A 25829-nucleotide genomic window follows, 5' to 3' on the forward strand; every position below is an offset into this window, starting at 1 on the left:
TAGCATGACCCTTATTACAATGCTCCCAAGAGGAATATGGTGCAAAAATGATACAGGTTCTTGCCTGTTTCACCAGTGAGCGCCATCTCCTCTTCATTCAAGAACCTGGCATGACCAAAATCTGCTACTCTCACGTGCATGGAATCATCCAAGAAAATGTTGCTAGGCTTCAAGTCGTGATGAATAACCTTAGGCTTTTTTCCATGGAGATACTGCATTGCTTGAGCAATCTCCAATGCCCGAGCTAACCTCTCTTCAATTGGAGGAAGGGGAACCATCCTCTCTTTCCGCCTCTTACTTGGTCCATGTAGCCATTCCTTCAGTGTCATGCCCAATAACTCTGTTACCACCACCCATGCTTTGGGGGTTCAAGGCACGCGCCCATTAGATGAAGCACAAATGGATGGCGCTGCCTTGATAAGGTGTTGAGCTCTTGAGCAAAAAATGACACACCGTTCCCATTCAAAGTCTGAAAATAATCAGGGTTTAGACACTTCACCACAACATCAAGTCCATGCCAAGTTCCTCTGTAAATATCCGCAGTACTTCCCTGTGTTAGCTTTTCTTGCAATTCAATCTGTACCAATTATTTGTTATAGATGTAAAGGGTCAATAAAGAAAATCGTTAGTTAATAAGTACGTACAAGTAAATGAAGTACCAACACCATGCTCTTGTATGTGTGTTTTGAAAGAAGCTTCCATTTGAGACAGTGGCGACTCTAGGAATTTTTCCCAGAGTGTTCCTAATTTTTTTTTTTTTTAGTTGAAAGATCCAAAGGCCAAAGCCATCATCAAGTAGATTAATCTTGGGTATGTAGTTTTTTTATCAAATATTTGTCCATAATTCTAGCAAAAGAATAAACAATAAACTATAAGTTGATTTGAAATATTAATAAAATTATTAAATATTATTGTTTAGTTGTTTCATTAATTTGTTGTCTTTTACAAACTATAATTTGTTATATTATTGTTTCATTAATTATAAAATTATTAATTATTATTTAGCCTAAAATAATTTAATTTGTTTATCTTTTATAATATATTGATTAATTAAATTATTAATTATTGTTTAATATTAGTTGCTTCCCTTAATTAATTATTGATTAATTAAATTATTGTTTATTAGTTGCACCATGTGCATTTACTTCCCCCAATTCAATTCCTCACCCGATCCCATGTGATGACCCATCCACCCCCACCCCACTCAATAGACAATGAGACAAACCCCATCACAAGAACCAATTGCCAATAAAAAAGTTTCACAATCACAAATCACAATAAAACAATTAATTGTATCTCACCAACACCAACACACGGATAAAGCCAAAAAGAAAAAGTCAAGAACAGAGTCAAAATATTAATAAAGTTAAAAGATAAGCTGAGCCAATCACAATTATTCAAAAGAATCAGATAAATTATTAAAGTTAACTTTTAAAGTCTTAAAAGAATAAAGAGAGCCTTAATTTTTCAAATAGAGAGAGAGAGAGAGAGAGAGAGAGAGAGAGAGAAAGACTGAGAGAGTCAGAGAGAAAAAAAAAAAAAGAGAGAAGTTATGAAATACCTTGAGGGAGCACCGGAGCAAGCCGAGCGACGGGCGACGAAGCAAGCGACGGAGCAAGCGACGTGATAGAGCCGAGCGACGAGTGACGTGACCGATCGGCGATCTCCGATCCGATCTAGTGAGTGATCTCTAATGCCCGAATCTTGATGTGGCGATGCCCGATCCGTCTGTTGGCTGCATTGCTCTGTTGACGTTTTTGTCTCTAAGTTTGTTTTAGTGATATCTGATTAGTGATTTGAGGTTTCTGATTGAGTGATTTGCAGTGTATATTGGGTTTTAGGCTTTTTTTTTTTTTTTTTTTTAGAATCTGTGGGTTTGCTTTACTGTTTACCATTTGTTGGGTTGTTTTTTTTTTGTTTAGATTGGGTTTGCTTTACATTTAGGATTGATGTTGGGGGATTGATGTTGGGCTTTTTTTTCTTTTTCTTTTTTGCTTGAAAGTAGAACAAATAATTTTTTTTTTAATTTGAGAGTGTTCCTCATTTTCTAAAGGGTGTTCCTATTTTTTTTTTTAAGGATAAACAAATAAAATTTTTTTAATTATTATATATAAATTTTTTTTTTCAAGTCATGGTGTTCCTGGGAACACCTTGACTCTAACGTGGCCGCCACTGATTTGAGAGACTGAACTCATTTGGATCAAGGTACCATCCATTTAGCTTGGCTTGATTAATGATTGCTGATAAGTCGGAATTTTGATGCACAGGAGTTGGCATTAGAGGTAGAGGACTAGTACTAACAATATTGGAGTAAAGAACACCTTCTTGTTGATCATTTTTGTTGTTTATAATGAGGTGCAAGAATCCATTCTCTTGTGCTATTTGGAGACAGTACCTTAGATAATCTTGTGTTCTTTCCATCCTCTTCCTGTACACGAGTACACGAGCCGATGTTCTTTCTGGCTTTGGATTTCCCTTTCCAAATCGGCTACCTTTAAATGAGAAAAAAAAAAAAAACATATAATTTTGTAACTAGAAGAAATATAAATTGGAAGGAAAGCTACTAGATCTGGCCACATTGTCAAGAACATTATATATATATATATATATATATATATATATATATATATATATATATTTGGTCCAATAAGACAACTAGGGAGAATGTCAATTCCAATGGCAGGGTGTATGGTTATGAGGGATTTCTAAATCAAGCACTGCAAGGATTTTTTTTTTTTTTTTTTTTTTTTTCTTGAGAAACAAACACACACATACAAAGAAATTTTAATTTAACTAATTAAGAAATGGAGGTTATTAAAAATTTTATAGTAAGAATGCCAAACATGACTTTAAAGATATATTCTAAAATTTCATCATTTACATGGGCATAATTATGTTAATATATAGCTTCTTTTTTTTATGGGGTTAATATATCTTCTTTATCTATATATATATATATATATATATATATATATATAACTGAAGCTTTTGAAGCTTCTACAATTTTCCACTTCAGCACAATATTAAAAAAATAATAATAATAAAACTTTTCTAAACTCTAAAACCGATGCTCTGCTTCTCTATATTAAAACCAATGCTCTGCTTCTCTATATTAAAATAATAATAATAATAATAAAACTTTTCTAAACCCTAAAACCAATGCTCTGCTTCTCTATATTAAATAAATAACGACTAGAGAGAGATGTATAAAGAATAGAGAGCATTTGTGACCGTGACTTGATATCTGGGTTAGACCGATGCTCTGCTTCTCTATAAACCTGAGGGAGGCCTCTTCACTACTGTTAGACCGATCTCCCTCCATCTTCTAGTTCCACACAGTTGTCGGTAAGTTTTAGTTTCATGTTCTGTTCTATTCTATTTTGTTTTTTATTTTTAGGGAAAAGATATTTCAAATCCACAATGTTTCTACTCTCTCTCTCTCTCTGAATCTTTCTATTATTTGCCTTTTGTTTTTTGGTTTTTGATCTTAGTTTCATATTCTAGGGTTTTTAGCTTTATTGTGTTTATGCGATCAAAATTTGGGCTGTCCTGATTGATTTATAATTTGGGTTTGCTTTCATTAGATTAAAAAATGAGAAATTTCATTGTTTTTATTGGGCAATTTGGGTTTTAATCTATGACTTATTATCTGATTTTTGTTTTCCTCCTTCCTGTTTTGATTTTTTTAGTCAAAGATATATTTACTAATTTCAATTTTCGCTTAATTTCTGATTGTTACTAAGGGGTTTTGTGTTTTTATTTTTAGGCTAACTTTATAATCTACTTGATAATTTAATGTACTTTTGATTTTAATCCTATCAGGGGGTTTCTCTACTTGAAAAAAGGGTCAAAATTAATGAAGATTTGATTGGTTGGTTTATAATCTGGGCGATTTGGGTTTTATATCTATGAATCATTATCTGATTTTTATTTTACTCCTCCCTGATTTGATTGTTTTAGTCAAAGTTGTATTACTTAATTTGATTATAGCTTAATTTTTAATTGTTATTCAGGAGTTTTCAGGTCTCATTCCCCAACAGGTATTTCTCTTGAAAAAAACAATTCTGGTATTTTCACGCTATGTGAAGTCCTTGCTTTTTATGGATACAAGTATATGATGTTTAGTGCTTCCTCTAACTTTATAGAGCCTACATATAAACCATTCACCAACTGCATACTTCTCCTAACTTGTGTGAAATCCACCTGTTAAGGGCTTGAGTGAGTTTGGATGATACCGTGGTGTTATATTAATTAACAACAAACTTGAAACAATAACCTTTGTTTTGACACTGAAAAGAAATGCAAGCCTTTTGTTGTAAAATAATTAGTCTCTGTCACGTTCTAGAGTTGGTCATGATAAATACCTATAAGCCATTACTTTTAGTTGTAGAGAAATTATGAATCTATTAACTATCGAACTATTTGACTAAGGCAAATAACATTAGACCTGATAATGGATTCTTCTTTGCAAGTTTCCCTCATTAGGCACATCACTTAGGCCTGGTTAGTTGCCCATGAATCAAAACCATTCATATTTTGTATAATACTGCATTCACAAATTGTCACTGTAGTGGATAGAATGACTTATTTGTGTTTTATGATGTGGATTTTAGCAAAATATTTTTAATTTTGTTAGAGAAAATTGGAACATGTTTGAATTCAAAAATGGCTTGAGAGTGAGGCTATGATTAGCTATTGTCCTGCCCTATATGTATATAAGCATGCAAGGCTGTGTGTGTATTTTTCTCATTGGGAATAATTAATTTCATTAAATGTCTTTCTTATATATGGAGGTTATTTTTTTTTAACTTGTAGGTTTGGAGATGTGTCATAGTATGCATTCTTTAGCAAAGATGTTGTTGAGTTGGGGGGTTGCCATTTTTTGTCGCTTGGAGTTTTTAAAATGGTTAGTGATGTTTTTAATATAATTTTAGGATTTTCCCTCTTACCTGTTTTCTTTATTTGACCATTAGGTTTACAAATCTATTTAAATTGTGTTCTTTTAATTTAAGGTTTTCTGAGCCAGGTTTGATCTTATCGAAATAAAAAAGTTTTTGAGCAAGGTATGCTTCTTTAGTTTTAGATATTAATTAATTTCTGCATGTCAATGTCTTTTAATTACTATTTTATTTGTATATTTAGCTACTATAGTTTCTTTTCATTTCTTTTTTTCTTTTTTGGATTTCTTTGTTGCATGTTATGTAATTTATTTGGAGTTTGATATTAGAATTCATGTTTGTTTTATAAAATTTTAACTTTATATCAGAATTTATATATATTTATTTCTAGAGCCTAATTGATTTAGTTTTGCATATAATTCTAAACAGAAAAGGCAATTAGGATTAGATGTAGTTTAAATTGAACATAAGGGTAGGACTTAGAGGTCGGGCTTGGTGCAATAATAAGTACCTTCCACAAAACAAGTCACTATGGTAGTTGGAAATACTATAGTATGGCTCATATTGTTTTGGTTTCAAGCAGTCACAAATCACATAAACCCCAAAATATTTTGGATTCCATTTTTTTTTTGGCAAAATATTTTTTGTTGAGAACAATATACTCCTATGAAACTGAAGCTCCAGTTGTTTCCAATTTTTTCTTCATTGGGATAAGTATTCGTTTCCCTTTTGAAAATTGAGACTGCTAAGTTTTTTTAGATGGAGGCAAATAAACCTGAGTTTGAAAGAATTCAAACTGGAAGTCTTTTCCGGATTTGTTATTGGCTTCTCATAAGAGTTTGATAGAATTCCTAAATAGTGTTCATATGGCATGATTTGTTTTCCCACATAAATTAGTTCCTAAATCATCAATAGCTGAATATTGAGAAGAAACAAAAGAAAGTAAGAATGAAGTGGGGAAATGTTATTGATTCATCTTTGCTTCTTTCTCTTTTCTTTTCTTTGCCCTGCTTTTTGTTCATATCTCCTTTTTTACTTTTGCTCCCATGCCCTGCCGCTTGCTTTGTTGTATATGTTCTTGCTGTTTTGTTCTATTGGTTTTTGAGAGTGAATGGGAAATCTGCCTTTGTTAGGTTTTTTGGTTCAATAAGAAAAAGGAGGAAGCTTTATATGTTTTTCGTCATGCTTTCTTCGAGTTTCTTTGAGAGGTTTGTCTGACTAACTGTGGGGAGTTGTTGGTGGTCTCAGCCCTCTTGGATTTCTGGGAAAGGAGGGAACTTTTTGTATTTTTGGGCTAGGAAAGGGTTTTGTTTATGGAGTTTTGGAGGGCTGGAACAGTGGTACTTTTTGTATTTGTTTTGTTACTTTTTTTTTTTTTTCTTTTCTATCTCGTTTATTTGTATTGAATTGTGCTTAAGAACAGCCAATGCTATTGCCCATTGTACCTAGATAGATAAATCACTTTGTTGTATACTGCAGAATATGAGCAGCAAGATAGAGTTACAAAGAATTGCCTCCTTTTGTAAAATATGTTACTATCTAATTTTATAAAGAACATTTTTCTACCATTGAGTTGGCTTATCAGACTTGGAATATATGTAGTTTGTTTTAATTCTAACCCACATATGTAAAGGGTTTGTAATGTTTCCTTCCTTAGAGTTATAGAGCATGTATATGTACACTTTACATAAAACTGTAATTTGTGTATACACAAATTTTACTATTAATAGAAAATTTTCTGTTGTGATTGTTTAAATATGAGCCATGAAAACAAGTTTGAGTAAAAAGTGAAGAAGATGGTTAATTTTTTATTTTTTAATTTCAGTATAATGTTAATTTATGGAGTACGCTACACAATGATTGCTCTCTATCAATAGACCTAAACACAATTATATATACATGACATGTAATAGAATAAAAGAAAGATTAAATATATTTTTCAATACCTTTCCCGTGCATCGCACGGGTTAGCGACTAGTTAATATAAATAAAATTCCAAAATTATATGACCTTTGGGTCTTTCAATTCTCTATGTAAATATGTATATGTTTTGTTGGATGAATTCACGAATTCACGTCGTAGCTAAATTTGACCTGGTAGATGATAAAGGGTGACCATATGGGCTAGGTTGAGTGGATAAGCATCCAAAGAGGCTCAAGCGTAGATGGATGCATCAAGCTATACCATAAACCAAATCAAACTGTTGATAAGAAGGGCAAAGAGTTGCTACAAACTAAATTGCAGTAACTCTTGCAAAATGTATATGTGTCAATGCCTCAAATAGATCTTATTTGGTGAAAATTTCAATTTTAACACAATAATATAAACTTGGACAGGTATCTATTTGAGGCCTTGACACATATGTATTTTTGTAGGAATTGCTGCAACTTAGTTACCACAAATCCTTTCCCGATAAAAATAAAAGTAAACAATATAATTTATTGGTCTAAGAGCATTAGCATCAATCTATCTATAATTTTCTGTCTATTTTACACATAAGAACCTACTTTTTCTATTTTACAATACCATTTTACAAAATACCCACATCAGACCATCTATTATACACACTATTTTATTTAAATAATATTTTTCATTTTTTGTTTATTATTATTTTATTAATATTATCTCCATTAAAATATCTCTCTCATCTCAACAATGTCCCCCTCTCTCTTTCTTTCACGTCTCTCCATCTTCTTCCTCAACTCTATGCCTCTCTCATATCCCAAACCCACGCACTCTCACACACAGAGGCAAGGAGATCCGCTGAAAACGAGCCTGTGGCTACACCGGCTTGGCACAGCCCTTTGCAACCAGAGACAATCATGACTCTATCGTAGCCTCGAAGGCGGGGGCACCAATGATGCAACAGCAGTAGCAACAGTGGATCACCAGGCTTACGAAGGTGCAACTCCAACAATCCCGTTGGGTTTTTTTAATGGGTTTTTGTTGAGTTGTAATGGGTTTTCGTTGGGTTTGATTTTGATTTGTTTTTTGTCTAGAATGATTTTGAGTTGGGTTTGGGATGGGTTTTCCAGTGGGTTTGGGTTGATTTTGAGTTGGGTTTGGGATGAGTTTTCAAATGGGTTTGGATTGATTTTAAGTTGAGTTTGAGATTGATTTCTGATGGTTTGGGTTGATTTTGGGTCGATTTTGTGTTTAAATTTTCAACCGTTGAAGCAGGTTGTGGTGGTGCTAGATTGCAGTGGTGCTAGTGGTGGTTAGGTGGTGCTAGCGGTTAGTCTTCATCTTCTTCTTCACGTTGAAGAGACTGGGGTAAGGGAGAGAGAAACTGATGAGAGCAAAGGTGAGAGAAAAAATTAATAAAATAGTATTATATACCTCTACAGTAACCTTGTAAATATACACGATTACTATAGCAAATGTGTATGTTTACACAATAATAACTTAACTGATGCAAGACCGATTTAGAAGATATTGTGTAAATTTTGCATATTATTTTGCACCCACATATGTGAGTGCTATAACTATTAAGTATTAATTGCATGCATGTTGTGCACTAAATTATAGTATATATATAGATACCTGCTACACCAAATTCGAAATTGGTTGGTGGAGATAATAGACCCCATACTCATGCAGTCGTTAAGTACTCCACACCATCTACGTGGCTAACTAGTCTGAGTTGTATTGTGCTTTGATGGGGACAGGGAATTCACTGCTGGCGATTGCATAGACTCGAATAAATAAGTGGTCTTCTTCGATCTGCTCATGACTAGCTACTACTGCTGCTTCTAATAATGTTCATCATTTTTCTTTTACCACTAGCTGTACTTGATCATGGCATCCATCTGAGAAATCAAAGAAGCTAGCTAGGGGTTATCTTAATTAAAATGTCTCAAGCTATTCTTAATTATTATTACTATTATTATAAGATGTTACACTTTTTGTTTTTTACTATTTCCCTACAACACACACACACACACACATATATATATATATACTAATATTTAGGACGGATTTTGTGATGAACTATAGCCTATTAGCTCCTTGATGATTTGATCAATATTTGTTAGGACATATGTGTTTTACATGTTTAAGAACATATGTCACTATTTTATGTAATTGATTAATCCTTTGACAAAACGCACTTTACTTGTATTTGGGTAGATCTAGGATGTGTTTAATACTTCAAAGAATAAGAGTTCAAGTCTAGTATTGAAACCATGCAAATTTATCCAAGAAACAAGTGAAGAGGAGTTGATTCATTAAAACTCAACAGCTACTCGACAAATAGCTATCTACCGAGGTTTAACAAGGCTCGACAGATACTATCTATCGAGGTATCTATCTAGAATTACAAAAATTAGTTTTACAGATCTGATTTTCGGCCCATGCTTATGTATTTGTGTAGGGTTTCTTTTCTCACAACCCTAGACATATATAAAGCTTATTTTAGAGGCCGTCACATAAGAGAATACAAGGAGAACACATGCAAAAAGTGACTGATGCCTTATTCTCTCTACAAGAAGCTACTGTGTCTTTGTGTCTTAGAGTTTTGTAACTAAGTGCTTCTTGATCTTCATTGTTGATGAAGTGAAGAACTCTGCAGCCAATATCTTCTTCAAAATGGTGTGTTAGTCATGTACTGGGAGCTGTGCATCTTTTGGTTAGTTACATACTGGGATCCGTGCAAAAATGGTGGCGTTCATATATTGAAGAGTTCAGAGGTTCTGAAGCGGTAGAAGGTTTCTGCTATAATTTCATCTATGGGGATTGTAAAGTCTAGGGACAAAGGTTTTGTACTAGATCTGAAACTTCTCTTTACTATAGTGGATTGCTTTTCGGGAAAGTTTCCCCCTAGGTTTTTTACTGTGAAACTAGTTTGTTTCATTAGTTTTCCCGGGTCATCATATCTTATTTTATTTATTTTTTCACTACATGATTTTGACATGATATTAATGTTTGTTTGTTTGTTTGTTTTAACAAGTTTTATTCATAATAAATCTAATTAACAACTTGAATTTAAAACTTGTTAACTTTATCAATCGGGGTCTAAATTTCCCAACAAGTGATATCAGAGTGGGTACACTTTGATTGGATTAATTTCCTGAGTGTGATCCTTGACCCCCGTTGTCATAGATCGTGGACAATCTCTTTTGATTCCTCTTTTATTTAATGGCATTAATTATGCATACTGGAAAGTTCGTATGAAAGTTTTTTTGCAGGCTCTAGGTGAACAGGTATAGTAAGCTGTTAAAGTTGGTTGGAGTAAGTCAAAGGAAGCACCAGTGGATTGGGATGATGCAACAATCATAGCAGCAAATTTCAACAATAGGGCCTTGAATGCATTATTTTATGGGGTGACTAATGAGGAATTCAAGAAAATATCATCTATGAAGGTACCAAAGCAGTAAAGACTGTAAAGCTTCAATGACTCACTAGTAGTTTTGAAGAAATAAGGATGGGGGAGGATAAAACCTTTGAGGAGTTCTATGCCAAACTCAAGGATATTGTGAATTTTGCCTTCAACCTTGGAGAATGTATTGCAGAATCCAAAATTGTTAGAAAAATCCTTAGGTCCTTACCTGAAAAATTCTGTGCGAAGATCATTGTCATTGAAGACGTGAAGGACATTGATCAAATTCCTTTAATTGAGCTTGTAGGGAACCTTCAAACCTATGAGATGGGATTAGGTTTAATGGAAAAAGGTGGAAAGAGCAGAAACTTGGCTCTTAAGGGTATAGAGGAAGAAATTGAGGACTCTAAAGATAAGGATGAAAATGAAGATGAAGATGATGATGAGGATGAGGATCTAACCTTCATAACTGATGAGATTATCAAGCTTCTTCAATTTAGGAAAAAGAATAAGGGAAAACCTCCTAAGAAATCTAAATTCTCAAGGAAGGGCAAGAATGAGAAACCCATTATCCAATGCCATGGGTGCAAAGGTTTTGGTCATATGAGGATAGAGTGCCCAAACTACCTCACGAAGGAAAAGACCAAGGAGTCAAAAGATAAAGGGTTGGTTTGCTACTTTGAGTGATACTGAAAATGACTCTTCTGACGAGTATGTGGATGAATGTAGTCACGTTATGGCCTTTGTTGCCTCAACTGATAAGGTGATTGTGGAGAGTGCTAGTGACAGTGAGGATTCTTCTGATGATGAAGTACCCAAGAAGATGACCCTTCAGGAAGCCTATGATAAGTTATGCACTGAATTTATAAAATCTAAAAAGACTTCTCATCTTGGTAGAAAAGAGCTTAATGAGGTAAAAATTGAAAAAACTAATCTGTTAGTCAAATTAGATAAGACTACAAGGTTAGTTGAGACTCTTGTTGTGGAGAACGCCTCATTAGAAGAGAAGGTCAAGAATTTTGAGGCAGAGCTTAGTCAAGCTAGAACTCAAATAGAGAGGATGTCTAGTGCAAAGTTTAATGAGGTCTTGAGTGCTCAAAAGCCTAGTTCTGATAAGATTGGCTTAGGATATGCTGTTTCCTCCAGCCTCTCCTCTTCCACGGTTTCTAGATCAAGGACTGTCTTTGTGCCCTAATCTGAGAAAGGTGATAAAAGTATGAAACCAAAACTGATTTGACTAATTCTAAATCCTTTGTTAGACCTCATGTTTGTCATCGTTGTGGTGTTTCTGGACACATTCGTCCTAATTGCTTTAAGTTGTATCCTCAAAAGCAAGTGTCCAAATGGTCACAGGTTTCTTCTTAAGGACCTACACCTTTGTTTGAAGAGTTATTAAAAGTCTTGAACTTTTTAACTCAATTTTAGGAGAATTTTAATTCTTTTATGTCCTTTAGTAGACATACTAGGACACATGCCTTTTCATCTTCACAACGAAAGACTCGTGCTATATGGATGAGAGAGGAGCCTAAGACTTAATTGTCATTTCTGTTTGTTCTCTACTTTAATTCTTTCTATCTAAAGTAGGACTCTCTTTAATTGATTTCTTATCTGCTTTTGGAATCATGCTTTCATGCATCTGCACCCTTCTATCATGCCTTCACACATATGCATCTTTCTTTCATGCTTTCATGTTATTTGTCTGTTTTTGTTTGGTTGTCTAGTTTTTATTTGGTTTAGTTTTCAAAATTAAAAAAAAAAAAAAAATTGAAAAATCAGAAAAATACAAAAACAGTGTGTGTTTGTGTACATTGGTACTTATGTATCTTAGATGGCCATTGAAACAAAGTTTTCTAAACTTTTTATCTTTTGTAGCTTAGATAAGCATCTCTATGCACAATTAAGCAAGTGAGTTTTGTGACTCATATTTGTGATGAGTAAGATTAAGCTATCTCTTATACTTAACACTCGTATCATTCTTTTTGACGGAAAGGACTAGAAAATCTTAAGAGAAAAGCATAAATCACCATCTCACCACTGTTGCTCGCCAATCATGAATGACATTTGTGTACTTCGGCATAGCAAAATTGAAATATCAAATGCTTAACATAATTGGATATTCCTTTTCTATCTCTTATATGCCCATGCATGGTTTGCTTAAAAGAAAAATATGAAGAAAAAAAATCAAAAGCAAAAAGATCAAAATGCTTTTAAATATGATTGCAAGTATGTATTCTAGGATATGTGGGAGTTATAGAATGTACCTCAAAGGTGATAGTCCCCATCAAACAGTTATGATTGTGTGTGAGTTTAAGTGATTTTCTTATATCTCAAATCGTCATAACTAATTGACACTTATGCAATCTTGCGATATTTTTCACACACAACACGCAATATTCTTTGCTACTCTTGATACATGTGTAGGTACAATGTGATTTGGCCATCACAAGGTTTTACATATGTTAATGTATGCTCACTAAACTGTCTTAACTTGTTTTTGAAATATAAAATTGGTTAGACTTGTTGTGTGTGTGTGTGTGTGTGTGTTTTGGGATCTATATGCTTAACATTTTTTTTTTTTGTTGAGAGATGTTTTTGAGAGATTAAAATGTTGTTTGGATTATTGGTTGAGTTGAATATTTGATTGTGAAAGTTCAAATGGTGTAAAAACATCCTTGAACGTTTAGACTCCTAATTTACAAATTAACTAATTCAAGTTTTATGTCAAACAAATAGTGTATAGAAAATGAACAAAAGCTATAAAACAAAATTGGAAAACTATCTAAGCCAAATTAAAATCACAACCCACAGCAGATAATAAAAGGCAAAGATAAAAAGGAAGGAAGATGCAAACACAAAGACAACACGCGATGTGTTATCGAAGAGGAAACTGAAGCTCTCGGCGTAAAACCTCTCTGCCGCCCTCCAAGCGGTAAACAATCCACTAGAAAATGTAGTTGGGATACATGGACAGCAATAGACCCTCCAAGCCTAATCTACCCAGTGCACCTAAGCCCTCCAAGCTTCTTGCTCCAACGAGGTTGCGCCGAACCTTTTTCTTTTCTAGCTTCCCGGATTCCGCTATTTGACCATGGCATCAACTAATGTAAATTGGTTCCTTCCTAACTGCTTCCCAGAACACCAAACAGCCCCCTCACAGTAATGGAAATGGTGAGAACAAGGTTTTGGTAAAATGTCTTTCAAGGATTTGACAATTGAGAGGAAGAGAGTTGAGGAATTTGAAGAGACTCTAATGTATAGATTGTAGACGAATCAATCTTGTTTTACTCTAGGGTTTCCCTCTCAAAATTCTCTCTAGAAACTCTCTTTCATTTGTGGGTATAAGGGGTATTTATACTAGGGTGAGAAGAGAATGTGAAACGTCAGGTTTTTCAAAATAGGGGTAGCTCGCGGCTTGGCTTCGCGACTTGACTGAGTTGCGAGATCCAGTCGCGAGATAACCGTATGGCCAGTTGTCCTATTTTGTCCTGTAGTGCTCCAACTAGCATGATTGTTCACCTTCTAGCATGCTTAGCACGTGTGCTGCATCTAGCGGCTTGCAGCCGCGAGTCACCTGCGAGATCAAGCCGCGAGTCTCTGTTTTCTTGCACACTCTTGAGCATTCAACACTCTATCTCACTCACTACCCTTACAACAAACCCACCTAAATACAGGGTTACTAAATGTTGAAATACAAGCAAATTTGGCACGGAATAAAGCCAATAAAATGGTTGATTAAATTCAACCTTACAGATTGCATTCATATCTGTGTTTTTCTCTTTTTGAGAAATTGTTTTTAAACAATCTCAACACCTCTCGATAGCTAACTTATCTATCGAGCTCTTCAATTGCTTTTTATCACAATCTTGACACCTCTTGATAGTTAGGTCGATCGAACAAGAAAGTTTCTGTCTGCTCAATAGATCCTCGATAGACTCTCGATCCATTGAGGTTGGCTCGATAGCATCTTGACATCTCTCAATCCATCGAGATCCTCTTGCATGCATTGTTTTTCACATGTTTTGCATCTTTCTATTATCTTGTCATCAATAGCATCTTGTTTCATTACATTCATGCATTTATATGAATTTCTTGTACCCCATTAATCATCCTTGATCCTCTTTATGTTTCTCAGGTGAAGCTTTCTAGCTTCTTATATCCTTTGTCAATCATGACAAAAAGGGGGAGAAATTGTGGAGAAAATGTGGTTTCTTTTTAAGATTCTACATGTTAGGGGGAGAAATACATGCCTTTGTAAGGGGGAGATGTGTTTCATCTTGTTAGGGGGAGTGCTTACCTCCTTCTTCTTGTACACCAGTCTTGTGACCATGTTTACATACATTGTGTTTATCTATATATTTATATACTGATGTATGTCTTCTTCACCTACCTCTACATGTGTTGTTTCTTTTCTTTCTTTATACACATGTTTCTTATATCTTGTATGCAATCTATTATTTCTGTTTCATACAAAGATACCTTGATGAGTTTTGTTTTAAGTGTTTCAAAAATACAGGTTGTCAAAGTCTACTTGCCACAAACTCTCTTCTTGCAAAGTTTTTCAATTGAATATGAGTTGAGTGATTTATAACTTCTCTCATATGTTCATTTGTTATTTGTGGTTTTGTCACGGATTGCCAAAGGGGGAGATTGTTAGGACATATGTGTTTCACATGTTTAAAAACATATGTCACTATTTTATGTAATTGGCTAATCTTTTGACAAAACACATTTTACTTGTATTTAGGTAGATATAGGATGTGTTTAATACTTCAAAGAATAAAAGTTCAAGTCCAGTATTGAAGCCATGCAAATCTATCCAAGAAACAAGTGAAGAGGTGCTGATTCATTAAAGCTCGACAGCTGCTCGACAGATAGCTATCTATCGAGGTTTAATGAGGCTCAACAGATACTATCTATCGAGGTATCTATCGAGAATTACGAAAATCAGTTTTTCAGATCTGATTTTCGGCCCATGCTTATGTATTTGTATAAGGTTTCTTTTTTCACAACCCTAGACATATATAAGGCTTATTTTAGAAGCCGTCACATAAGAGAATATAAGGAGAACACATGCAAAAAGTGACCGATGTCTTATTCTCTCTGAAAGAAGCTAATGTGTCTTTGCGCCTTAGAGTTTTGTAGCTAAGTGCTTCTTGATCTTCATTGTTGATGAAGTGAAGAACTTTGCAACCAACATCTTCTTCAAGATGGTGTGTTAGTCATGTACTGGGAGCCGTGCATCTTTTGGTTAGTCATGTATTGGGATCCGTGCAAAAATGGTGGCATTTATATATTGAAGAGTTCAGAGATTCTGAAACGGTAGAAGATTTCTGCTGTAAGTTCATCTACGGGTGGCATGTATTGGGATCCGTGCAAAAAGGGTGACATTCATATATTGAAGAGTTTAGAGATTTTGAAGCGGTAGAAGGTTTCTGTTGTAAGTTCATTTACGAGGATTGTAGAGTTTAGAGACAAAGATTTTATACTAGATCTGAAACTTCTCTTTACTATAGTGGATTGCTTTTCAGGAAGGTTTCCCTTCGGGTTTTTTACAGTGAAACTAGTTTGTTTCATTGGTTTTCCTAAGTTATCATATCTTGTCTTATTTATTTTTCCGCTGCATGATTTTGACATGATATTGATGTCTGTTTGTTTTAACAAGTTTTATTCATAATAAATCTAATTAATAACTTGAGTTTAAAACTTGTTAACTCTATCAACCAGGATCTAAATTTCCCAACAATATTTACTTTGGTTTTCCAAATACAAAACAAGAAAGAGCCACACTATTGGCGTTACTATTTGATCCATAGTGACAATTCTACTATTTAGCTAGGAGCCAAAAATATAAGGGTAAGGGTAAATAAATTCCCATTAAATGTACGTAAAATTTGAGAATGATTGTGACGGACATTAATTTGTAAATAACACTAACAGGCGACATTTTCTATGACACTTCTGGACATTTATACGAGGGTAATGGAAACAATAGGTGGGCCGGGTTGTCCAGAAACAAGGCATAGAGATTAAGTCAGATATGCATGACAATTTTTGCGTAACATTAATTTTTGATATCTTGGTTGCTCCGGACTGGGATTTATTTATGGTGTGGAAACCATTTGGTTAATCAAAGGAGGACTATGCCCAAGTAAGCAGTCAGATTGGGGGTTTGGGATATTTTTCAACCGAACCCTAATCCAACCTCTTCTAATTGAGAAATCTTCAACCAGAAGCTTAAAAACCAACCCAACTAAACATATATAGGTTTTCAGGTTGGAGCCATTTTATTAGGCCTAATTATATATATTACTAGTATTATTCCCATGCGCTACACAGTTTTAGCTATAAACTTTTAGAATAATTTTATTGAGAAATAATAAATTGATAATCACTTGAATTTAGATAATATAAATTGCATATAAAGTATTGTTCTTAAAAATCTCAAGCAATCACACAATATATTTATATGAAAAAATTCATTAATTTAATAATTAAAAACCTATAGAAACTTAGCTAAACGTATTTCATTTGCCAAAAAATAAAACATAATTCTCTTCTAACTTATCGGTTGTCTTATAATGACATTTGTAGCATGCACACATATAATATTACTAACAAAGAAAATGAAATTGAGAAATAGTAACATAAAAATTTTACTATTCAAGAAAATTATTTTAATCTAATAACACACATATAAACATAACACAAATACAACTTAGAAATAAAAAGGATGAAACCCTTATTGTAGGAGAGATTATAAAATTTGATATTCTTAAATAATAAATAGATAAATCCTATGAGAAAAAATATGAGTACAAATAATTCATAAATGCAAAACCAAAAAAAAAAAAAAAAATTGTAGGATTAAAAAGAAGATCGTATAGCCATAGAAGGATAAATCTCCATACCTTTAAGTTTAACTCAAATAATAACGGATGCTGTCAAATCAAGAAGGTGAGATATTTATAGAGGTTTATATAATGGATTTCACAGATTTAAAATTGCCTTTTAAGACTCATAAGCAAAAACATTTTAAAACACACACACACACACACACACACACACAAATAACAAAGAAGAAAAACATACTTGTAATAATATGGATGGTGGCTTTGATAAAGCATTCTACTACTACAAAAAAAAAATAATAATAATAATAAATAAATAAATAAAATAAATAAATAATAATAATAACTAATGTCGGACAGATTATAAATGTGAAATATTTAGATAGGCCAGTTTGTTTGAATATGGGCTCATTTACTGTATTCGGGTTATTAATGTATTGGGCTTACTTTTGTACTTGAGGTTTTGTCATGGATTGACAAAGGGGGAAATTGTTAGGGTTATGTGTTTTGATATTGTCAAACCATGCCAAATTATGTATCTTTTATTGAGTTTTGCTGTGTCTTAAAGTTATAATTGAAAACCAAGTTGAAGACACAAAATTTGCTCAAGAAAAGCTTAAGAAAAACATTTTTTCAACACTTTTTCAGCATGTACCTCAATAGCAGCTTGACATTACCTCGATACCTCTCGATAGAAGCTCAAAACCTACTGCCTCCTCGACACAAGCTCGACACCTCCTCGATCTATTGAGCTTCATGGATTAGCAAAAATCAGTAACATGAAAATGCCCATAACTTATTCATTTGAAGCTCGAATTGAGATCTGTTTGAACCAGTATTTAAAGGAAATTATAAGCCATCTATTAGAAGGTTTTTTAGAGAGAGAAACACTCTATTTATACGGCTAGGGTTTTTTAAATAAGTTTTCTCTATTTCACCAAATAAAAGAGTTCAAAGTAAATCTAAAGATTCCATTAGTGAAGAAGCTAAAGTCATAGCAACTATCATAGACTTGCTACTATGAAGAAAGCCTTCAAAAGGTTCTTGAAGTCAATTGGAGGTTCCAATTGTGATTGTGGGTAGAGCATTCATATATTAGAGAGTTTAGAGGTTTTGAAGTGGTAGAAGGTTTCTGCTGTAAGTTCATCTACTGAGTTTATAGAGTCTAGGAACAAATGTTTTGTACTAGATCTGAAATTCCTCTTTATTATAGTGGATTGCTTTTTGGGAAGGTTTTCCCCTAGGGTTTTTGTGTGTGTGTGTGTGTGTGTGTGTGAAACTAGTTTATTTAATTGGTTTTCCTAGATCATCATATCTTGTCTTAATTACTATTGTACTGTGCATAATATTGACATGATATTGATGTTTGTTTGTTTAAACAAGGATTTTCGTAATAAATCTAATTAACAACTTGGTTTTAAAACTTTTTAATTCTATTAACCAGGATCTAAATTTCGCAACATATATATATAGAGAGAGAGAGAGAGAGAGAGAGAGACGTTACTGTTGTTATTGTGTTTTTCTTTTCAAAATCATGTGTTTGGATTTTCCTCTCTTTTTTTTCACAAGATTCTTCCAAGCAAATATCATTATCTTCATATCTCCCTTTGTAGGAGAAAAGAAAAGTTGCTAACGATCTTATGGAAACTAGCCTTGGGATCGCCAATCACATGCACATACATACGATCTGTGGCTATGTCTTTTAGTAGCAACTTGCAAAGCAAAAGTGGAAACTGGTGGACCATCTCTCTAAAGTCTAAACTAGCTAGTAGCTAATGACCGGTTTGAGTATGATCTTTCTTTGTAATGGGCCCAATTGGGGTACGATGGCAAGACACGTGAGATAGCTGTGGAATTGGTTATGAAATAATCAAGTTTTAGTCTTACTTATACTGTTATAATCCTTGGGTTAGTTTGGACTTCGGAGTTAGTCCATAATTAGTCTACCATACGTATTTCAATGGATTCATGGTAGCCACATAGCTAAACAATATGGTTGATCACCGAGGAGTGTAGTTTGATGGTAAAAGTACTTTTATCAGTTTACATGATACTTGGCAAAAGTTGAATGATTCAAACCGTAACGCTTTAACAAATATTTTTTTGCCCAAAATAATAGTCTCATTAAGGCCTCAGTAATACAAATGATATTATTCATTATGGTTACGTAGCGTGAAATCAATAAATCCACACCGGAAACCCTCTTTTTCATTTAAAAAAAAAAAAAAAAAAAAAAAGAAAGAGGTTCCATTTAGGAGTTTTTTTTCTTCTAGATGTAGGTTTCTTAGTATGAGTCACATTCAGTGATGATAATTATTTTGGGTCTCTTTTCTTTCAATTTAGTTCTTCCTAATATTTTCTTATTGTACACGCAGAACTTGGTTATCTCTCTCTCCCTCTCTCTCTCTCTCTCCATTTCTGCCATCCAATCCTATAAGGATCAGTCTTTATTCTTGTTGTGCTAGCATGTCAACAAAACTCCATACGCGTCTTTATGTGTCCTTATTAAATCATTATATTTTTTGCGTAAGTTTTTGTAGAATATCAATTATGTAAGAGACCCAAGCTTTAAGTTTGACTATGCTATCACATAAATTAATGAGCTATATCGATGCCTGATGAACAAGTTTAAAGTTTTACCAAGAAAAAAAAAAGATGAGCAACGATATGAAATATGAATAAAGGGAAGATGATGATTATGATTGATGAATTGACAGAATTTTTCTAATGGGTCATGTTTGAAATGAAAAAAGTAGTAGTAGAAGGTTCAAAGCCTACGCAGTTAGGTCTGTGTATTTAACCCTCTTCTCCCTCCTCAAACAAGATTCTTCTCATCATTGCGCTAGCGACTTCCCCACCTCGCCGACGGTACGGAATCTCTAACCAAGGAAGATTAGGAATGGTCTTTAAAAAAAAAAACTTGATACCATTCTAGTCATCTAAAAGCAGTTAAGTTTATCTTTAGTTCCATAACAAACCTTTTAAAACTATTTTTCAACACTTCGAATCATAAAGAGCTTCAATAAAAAAAAATTAAGATTGTGGTCTACCTACATTTTCTAGAATAAGTTACAAATCCACCATAGCTTTCGTGCTTTTTTTTTTTTTTCATATGATCATGTTAGTTTTGACTATAGAGAAAGATTCTTTTAAGTGGGTCTTCTCATTTTCACATAGCAGGCCCTGTGCATGCTTGTCACGTACTATAATCTTATATTACTATCTTATTTTTTATGAACTTGTTATGCTTTTAAACTGATAAGAACATGTTAATAATATATTAATTGATCATTATGAGGTCTACCAACAATGAACCGTCATAGGGGTTTCTTTTTTTATGCTTGAGCATGTCTGTTGAGTTCATGCTGCGTTAAGTTATAGTCTTTGAGAATCATTGGTTCTAGAAGTATTTGGCCCTTGTCCCTATATTTTCACTTCGTATAAGATGTGGCCAAGATTGGTCGCCCGAAAAGGAACTACTATTTGCAATTAAAGCTTAGGTTGGTAGTGTATATATGAAACTTTGTGACAGAAGCTTCAAGCAAATTTCAATAAATTAATGGAAATGATGCTTGACCACTGCCCAAGTTGGTTATACAAGAAGAACGTATATTGTATATTCGATGTATACACGTTTAGATTCTTCACGATTTTGAGACTCACATACCATGAAAATGATGATGTATACATATTGAATGTAGAAGATAATTATTATTGTTGACATATATAGGCCTTGGGCTTTAGACTCACTCTCTTTCATGACTTTCACTACTACATATGCTCAATCTTCTCTTGTTCTCCATTACTCTAATGTTGATTGGGCTAGAAATCACATTAATCAAAAGTCAACCACCACTTATATTTACTTCTTTTTTGGTTATTCTTTGATTTCTTAGCAAAGTAAGAAATAGATTGTTGTGGTTCGCTCTAGTACTAAAATTGAATATCGTGCCCTTCTTAACACCAAATATGAATTTTTTTTGCTTCGATGGCTTCTCAAGAATTTAGGCGTGTCCACATTATCTATCACTTCCCTTTATTGTAATAATTGGAGTGCCATTCAGATTATTCATAATGATATTTTCTGTGAACAAACCAAATACATCAAGATTGATTATCATTTTTTTTCTATTATCATCCTGTCCATAGCACTCTCAAGTTGCTCTCTATCTCCTCTCAAGATCGACTCGCATATATTTTTCACTAAGTTATACCCCAAGGAACGTCTTCATGCTTTGGTCGTCAAACTTAAGTTTGTCTCTCACTCAACCTTGAGTTTGAGGAGGGTTATTAATGTGAATAGGTCTTAGGCTTTAGAACCATTTTCCTTATTTTACATAGCACACGTGTTTGTACTGCATATGCATGTCTCGTAGTACACTACTATGCCTCTTATATAAAGGCGTTTTCGTACAATTTATTGCATGTGAAATACAATAAAGTCATTCAATATTTTTAACAATTGTAAAGGAAATCAAAGTGGTTAATTTAATATCTTTCAGGGTTGATTGCATCGTAAACTTGCACTACAAAAAATGAGGGCTATAGCCACATTTTTAAAATGCGGCTATAGACCCTAAAAACGCAGCTATAGCCCCATTTGGTCTATAGCCACATTTTCTGTAGCCGTGGCTATAGGTTGAGACTTGTAGCCACATTTTAAAAAATGCGGCTATAGACCTGTTTTGGCCACATTTTTCCAAACACAGCTATAGGTCCTATTTTGGCTGTGTTTCAAAAATGCGGCTAAAGCCTCCTACAAGTTTTTTTTTTTTTTTTCCTAGCTAAGTCACAAATTCCTGCCCAAATACAAAAACCATACTGGTTCCAACAAAAAAAATCACTTAATCCAGGGTGGGTACAGACCACAAGCTGTACCATTCTGGTCATGATAACAATAACTTAGGAATTGCAATAATCAAAAGGATGCTTGCTAGAACCAAAGAATTTCTGGTCAATCTCATTTGTGAATAGCAAATGATCTTTCTAAAAAAATACCTAACTCCCAATAAATATGTCAAGGCATTAAATGATACTCTGACCATTTTTACCATCTTACGCATATGGAACTCCAAATAAATTAAAAAAAGACTTAACTCCAAATATATTGACACCCTTCCACCACCTTTTGAACTTGGCAAAATAAGTATCCTTATCACTTGCCTACATATTACAAGGGAATACGAGTTAGAGATAAATTGGGCCAAAACAAAAAAACGCAACACAATATCAAATGCAAATATCAAAACTTATCTAAGATACATCATTAAAGTTTTTTTTTAAAGGTAAGATACGTCGGTAATGTTGTTCCCACATAAACTGATAAATACACTATGTATAATTTTTTTTTGATAAGAAAACTCACTATGTATAATCACCACCACCCCACAAAAAAAGAGAGAACTGGTGTCCATATATCCCCCCATATGTAGCTGAGTTGCCTCAGTTTCAAAACTTACAAAGCCACTACCAAAATGCTCTATTCATAATCAAATCAAAAACATATCAAACCATGCCAATAAGTAGCTTAACAAGTAACAACCAAGATCAGCATTTGCAACCCCCAACTGTAAAAATGATTACAGCATTAGCAGCTGGAAACATTGACTTAAGGAAATTAAGAAACCAAGAGAAACAACTACCTTGTATGATACAACCTCTTTAAGCTTGTTGTAAAAATATGTGTTGAAAAAATGATAATCACATGTTGCTCTATTTGTAGGAGATGCTTGTAGCTGAATATATCTAGCAAAATGAACCAGCAAGTGATTAAAATATAGAAACTTAAAAAGAAAATTATATATGTGTGTGTGTGTCTAATTGAGGGAAAAAAAAACAAGAGAATAACAACAACAACAAGGCATGCTAGACAGTGCAACTGAAGAGGACTCTTGCAAGTTAAACTTGAGAATTAGCAAGGGCGACGTAAATATTGTGATTCCGTTAATACTTAAGACATGTGTATGCCTAGGTGTGCACAAAGTTCCCATTGGCACTACACATTCAAATTATTGAGATCAATAAACATATATGGTAAGCATTTTAGATCCTTAGGTCCCTAATTTTTTTGGGTCAGCTATATATAAATCCTCAACAAATTAGTCATGTCGGCCACGTGCAATTTTTTTTTTCTCGATTTATTATATACATAGTCAAGCAATAAGTAATAAGCAAAAAACAGAACAGAACCTATAGATAGATAAATAAAATCCTAAACACAAGAAAAGCAAGTAAAGTCACCTTCCATCAACGAGTTCCTCTTTGAAGTGTAAGTACTAGGGCACACGTAACTCCTCAACAACAAGAGCATGGACATTCACAACTAAAAGACCAGCTGAATGTTATTGATTTACCAGCTGAATCGCCGCTGTTTTCCTCTTCCAAATTGACTATTTTCAGCCAAACTAGATCTTCATCCACAACTAAAAGACCTGTTGCATTTGGTTTACTTTGGACCTTCTTCTTCTTCTTCTTCTTTTTCTTTTTATCCTCTTCATCATTGATTCCATATCTTTTTAGATATTCTTTAAGAGAGTTGGATCCCAAAGATGCAGCTGCCACCATTATTCAATATCAATACCTCCCTAGAACAAAAGCTAAAACAAAATTCTTTTTACCCCCAATTTGCTTTTATCAAGCTCAACCCAAATACAAAAATTACTCCATTATTAGATTCTAATTCTGGCAACATTCAAAAGGTTTTATAGTTATGGCTCCATCACAATTACCAGCACAATAGCAAAGTCTAATACTGCTAAAATCAACTGTAACTAAATTTTTATAGTTTCCAAGTTTCCTAAAAAAAAAAAAAATAAAAAATAAAAAACACAAACCGGGTAGTAAGGGTTCTAAGCTCAACCCCAATAAAACATTACTCAAGTAAAGAATATAAAGAAACTTTACGACACATATAGTTATATAAAAGCCAAAACAATCCCATTACTACCTTTGACAGTGTAACTGTAGATACCCAAAGCCAGTCAACTGTTCTTGTTGACAAGTGAAACTTGCAAATGATTATGAAACATAAAGATAAGCAAAGCCAAATTAGGGAAAAACATTATGTAAGGAGGAATCTTGCAAAATAGTGTAGGCTACAAGATCCAACTTAAATGGCAGAAAGTAATTTTAGAAAACAACTTGAAAGCCCATTAGTCTTTCACTAACTTCGAGCTCAAATTGCAATCTATAGTCAAGAGTATCCTTGTCATTTCCTAAAACTGGGCTGATGCAGAAATTGACAAGAACGAGAAACATAGAATGTTGACTATTTTATAAATGGGAAGTGGGGAAAGGTTTTTTGAAAGTCATAATGTGTACCATGTAGGTAGATCTAGAAAACAATGGTAGAATGATATAGTTATATCAATCAGTTGGATCCAATTAAAATTAATGATCAATCCCTTGGCTGGATCCTTTGATGAGAAATTGATAAAGGATCTTAAGCTTTGACTTCATGTTCTAGGTTTAGACTAATCCTCGTATATGGTAAAAATATATAATACGACTTATTTTCTTAAACAATCTAAAATAGACAAGGTTGAGATAGTAGTGATATCGCTTGAAATTAGTAGGTTGAACGCTTTGGCTTCGGTGGGCTACTGAACGGTGGAAGGCCTACAAAAGCAAACATGCTATCAAAAAAGGGGACCAGAGAAGACCGGCCAAACCCCCTCCGATGGCAAAGTTTGTCTCTCAGAGGAATGAAATTCCAACTTTTTGGGAGTCAAGTCTCAGAATGTTCTTACCTTCATTTGGTCCAAACCGGTCCTTTATATAAAGACCCTGGGGACGGTTATTTGTCCAATAACCTCCCCAAGATTTGTGGAAGCCAATGAGTCTGGAGATAACTTCCTCAACGGCTACTAAAGTTGTAACCACTAACGGAAGTTAACTCATTCGAGGGATTCATGGTGATAGCTACGGGTACGTTGTAGTTCCTGAAATTCCTCCAAGGGAATGCCAGGAACCCCAGACAAATAATGCTCGTCTGAGGAATCGCTACAAGACGAGCTATCTACACTACTTTCATCACTACCCTCACTCCCAAAAGAATCGTCCTGGTACTCGTCTATCTCCTTCTCTAAACTACTAGACGAAGACATGGTTGAAATGTAGAAAGATTTAAGATGAAAGCCTAAAAAGAAAGAGGAAATACCTGATAGAACTAGGAGGAGAGCTAGACGAGGCTCTTGGACGAGATGACAGAAGGGAAAATGAGAGGAAAGTAAGGGGCATGAAAGAGAATACACTATTTATAGGCCCCAGCAACAGGGTCAGTGAAATGACGCTCACCACTCAAAAATTGACACATGGCGGTTCCTTTGGGAAATGAGATCGACACGACTGGCCAACCAATAGCTTCGTGACACGTGGCTCACAAAAAAGTAAAATTTTGTTAAAATCACGACAATATCCTGGACGACCCCTTGAACAAAGGGGCAACTAATGGGGAAGTGAAAAATTAGTCCCAACTCCAGTTCGTCCAAAGCGATCGTCCAGAGCCAATAGAGCAAGCAAGATCAAAAATCACCCTAGAAGAAGAAAAGATGTTCATGGACGATAATATTGCTCTTGAACAATGAAGTCTCTCATGGACGATAAACTCGTCCATAAAGGTCGTCAATGAACGATTATTAGATGTCCAGGGACGACGAAATCGTCATACAATGGACGGACGAATGCGCAACACTTAGGAAACTTTCGACTCTTTGTAGCGATTACTAAACCCGTAGCTATCGCCATGAATCCCTCGAATGAGTTAAC

General features: G+C 34.1%; 1 protein-coding gene across 1 annotated transcript; it reads right to left on the reverse strand.

Annotated features, from left to right (window-relative positions):
* Positions 1-14: 14 nt before the first annotated feature.
* On the reverse strand, positions 15-25168 carry LOC126716150 (U-box domain-containing protein 51-like). Its single transcript, XM_050417180.1, has 5 exons — positions 24994-25168; positions 23417-23617; positions 2302-2492; positions 454-577; positions 15-340 (listed from the first exon to the last, which is right to left on the reverse strand). The coding sequence occupies exons 1-5, from the start codon at positions 25166-25168 to the stop codon at positions 15-17; spliced, it is 1017 nt and encodes a 338-aa protein (XP_050273137.1).
* Between the last annotated feature and the right edge of the window lie 661 nt (positions 25169-25829).

This window comes from Quercus robur, chromosome 2, assembly GCF_932294415.1.
Source record: "Quercus robur chromosome 2, dhQueRobu3.1, whole genome shotgun sequence".
Lineage (NCBI taxonomy): Eukaryota > Viridiplantae > Streptophyta > Magnoliopsida > Fagales > Fagaceae > Quercus > Quercus robur.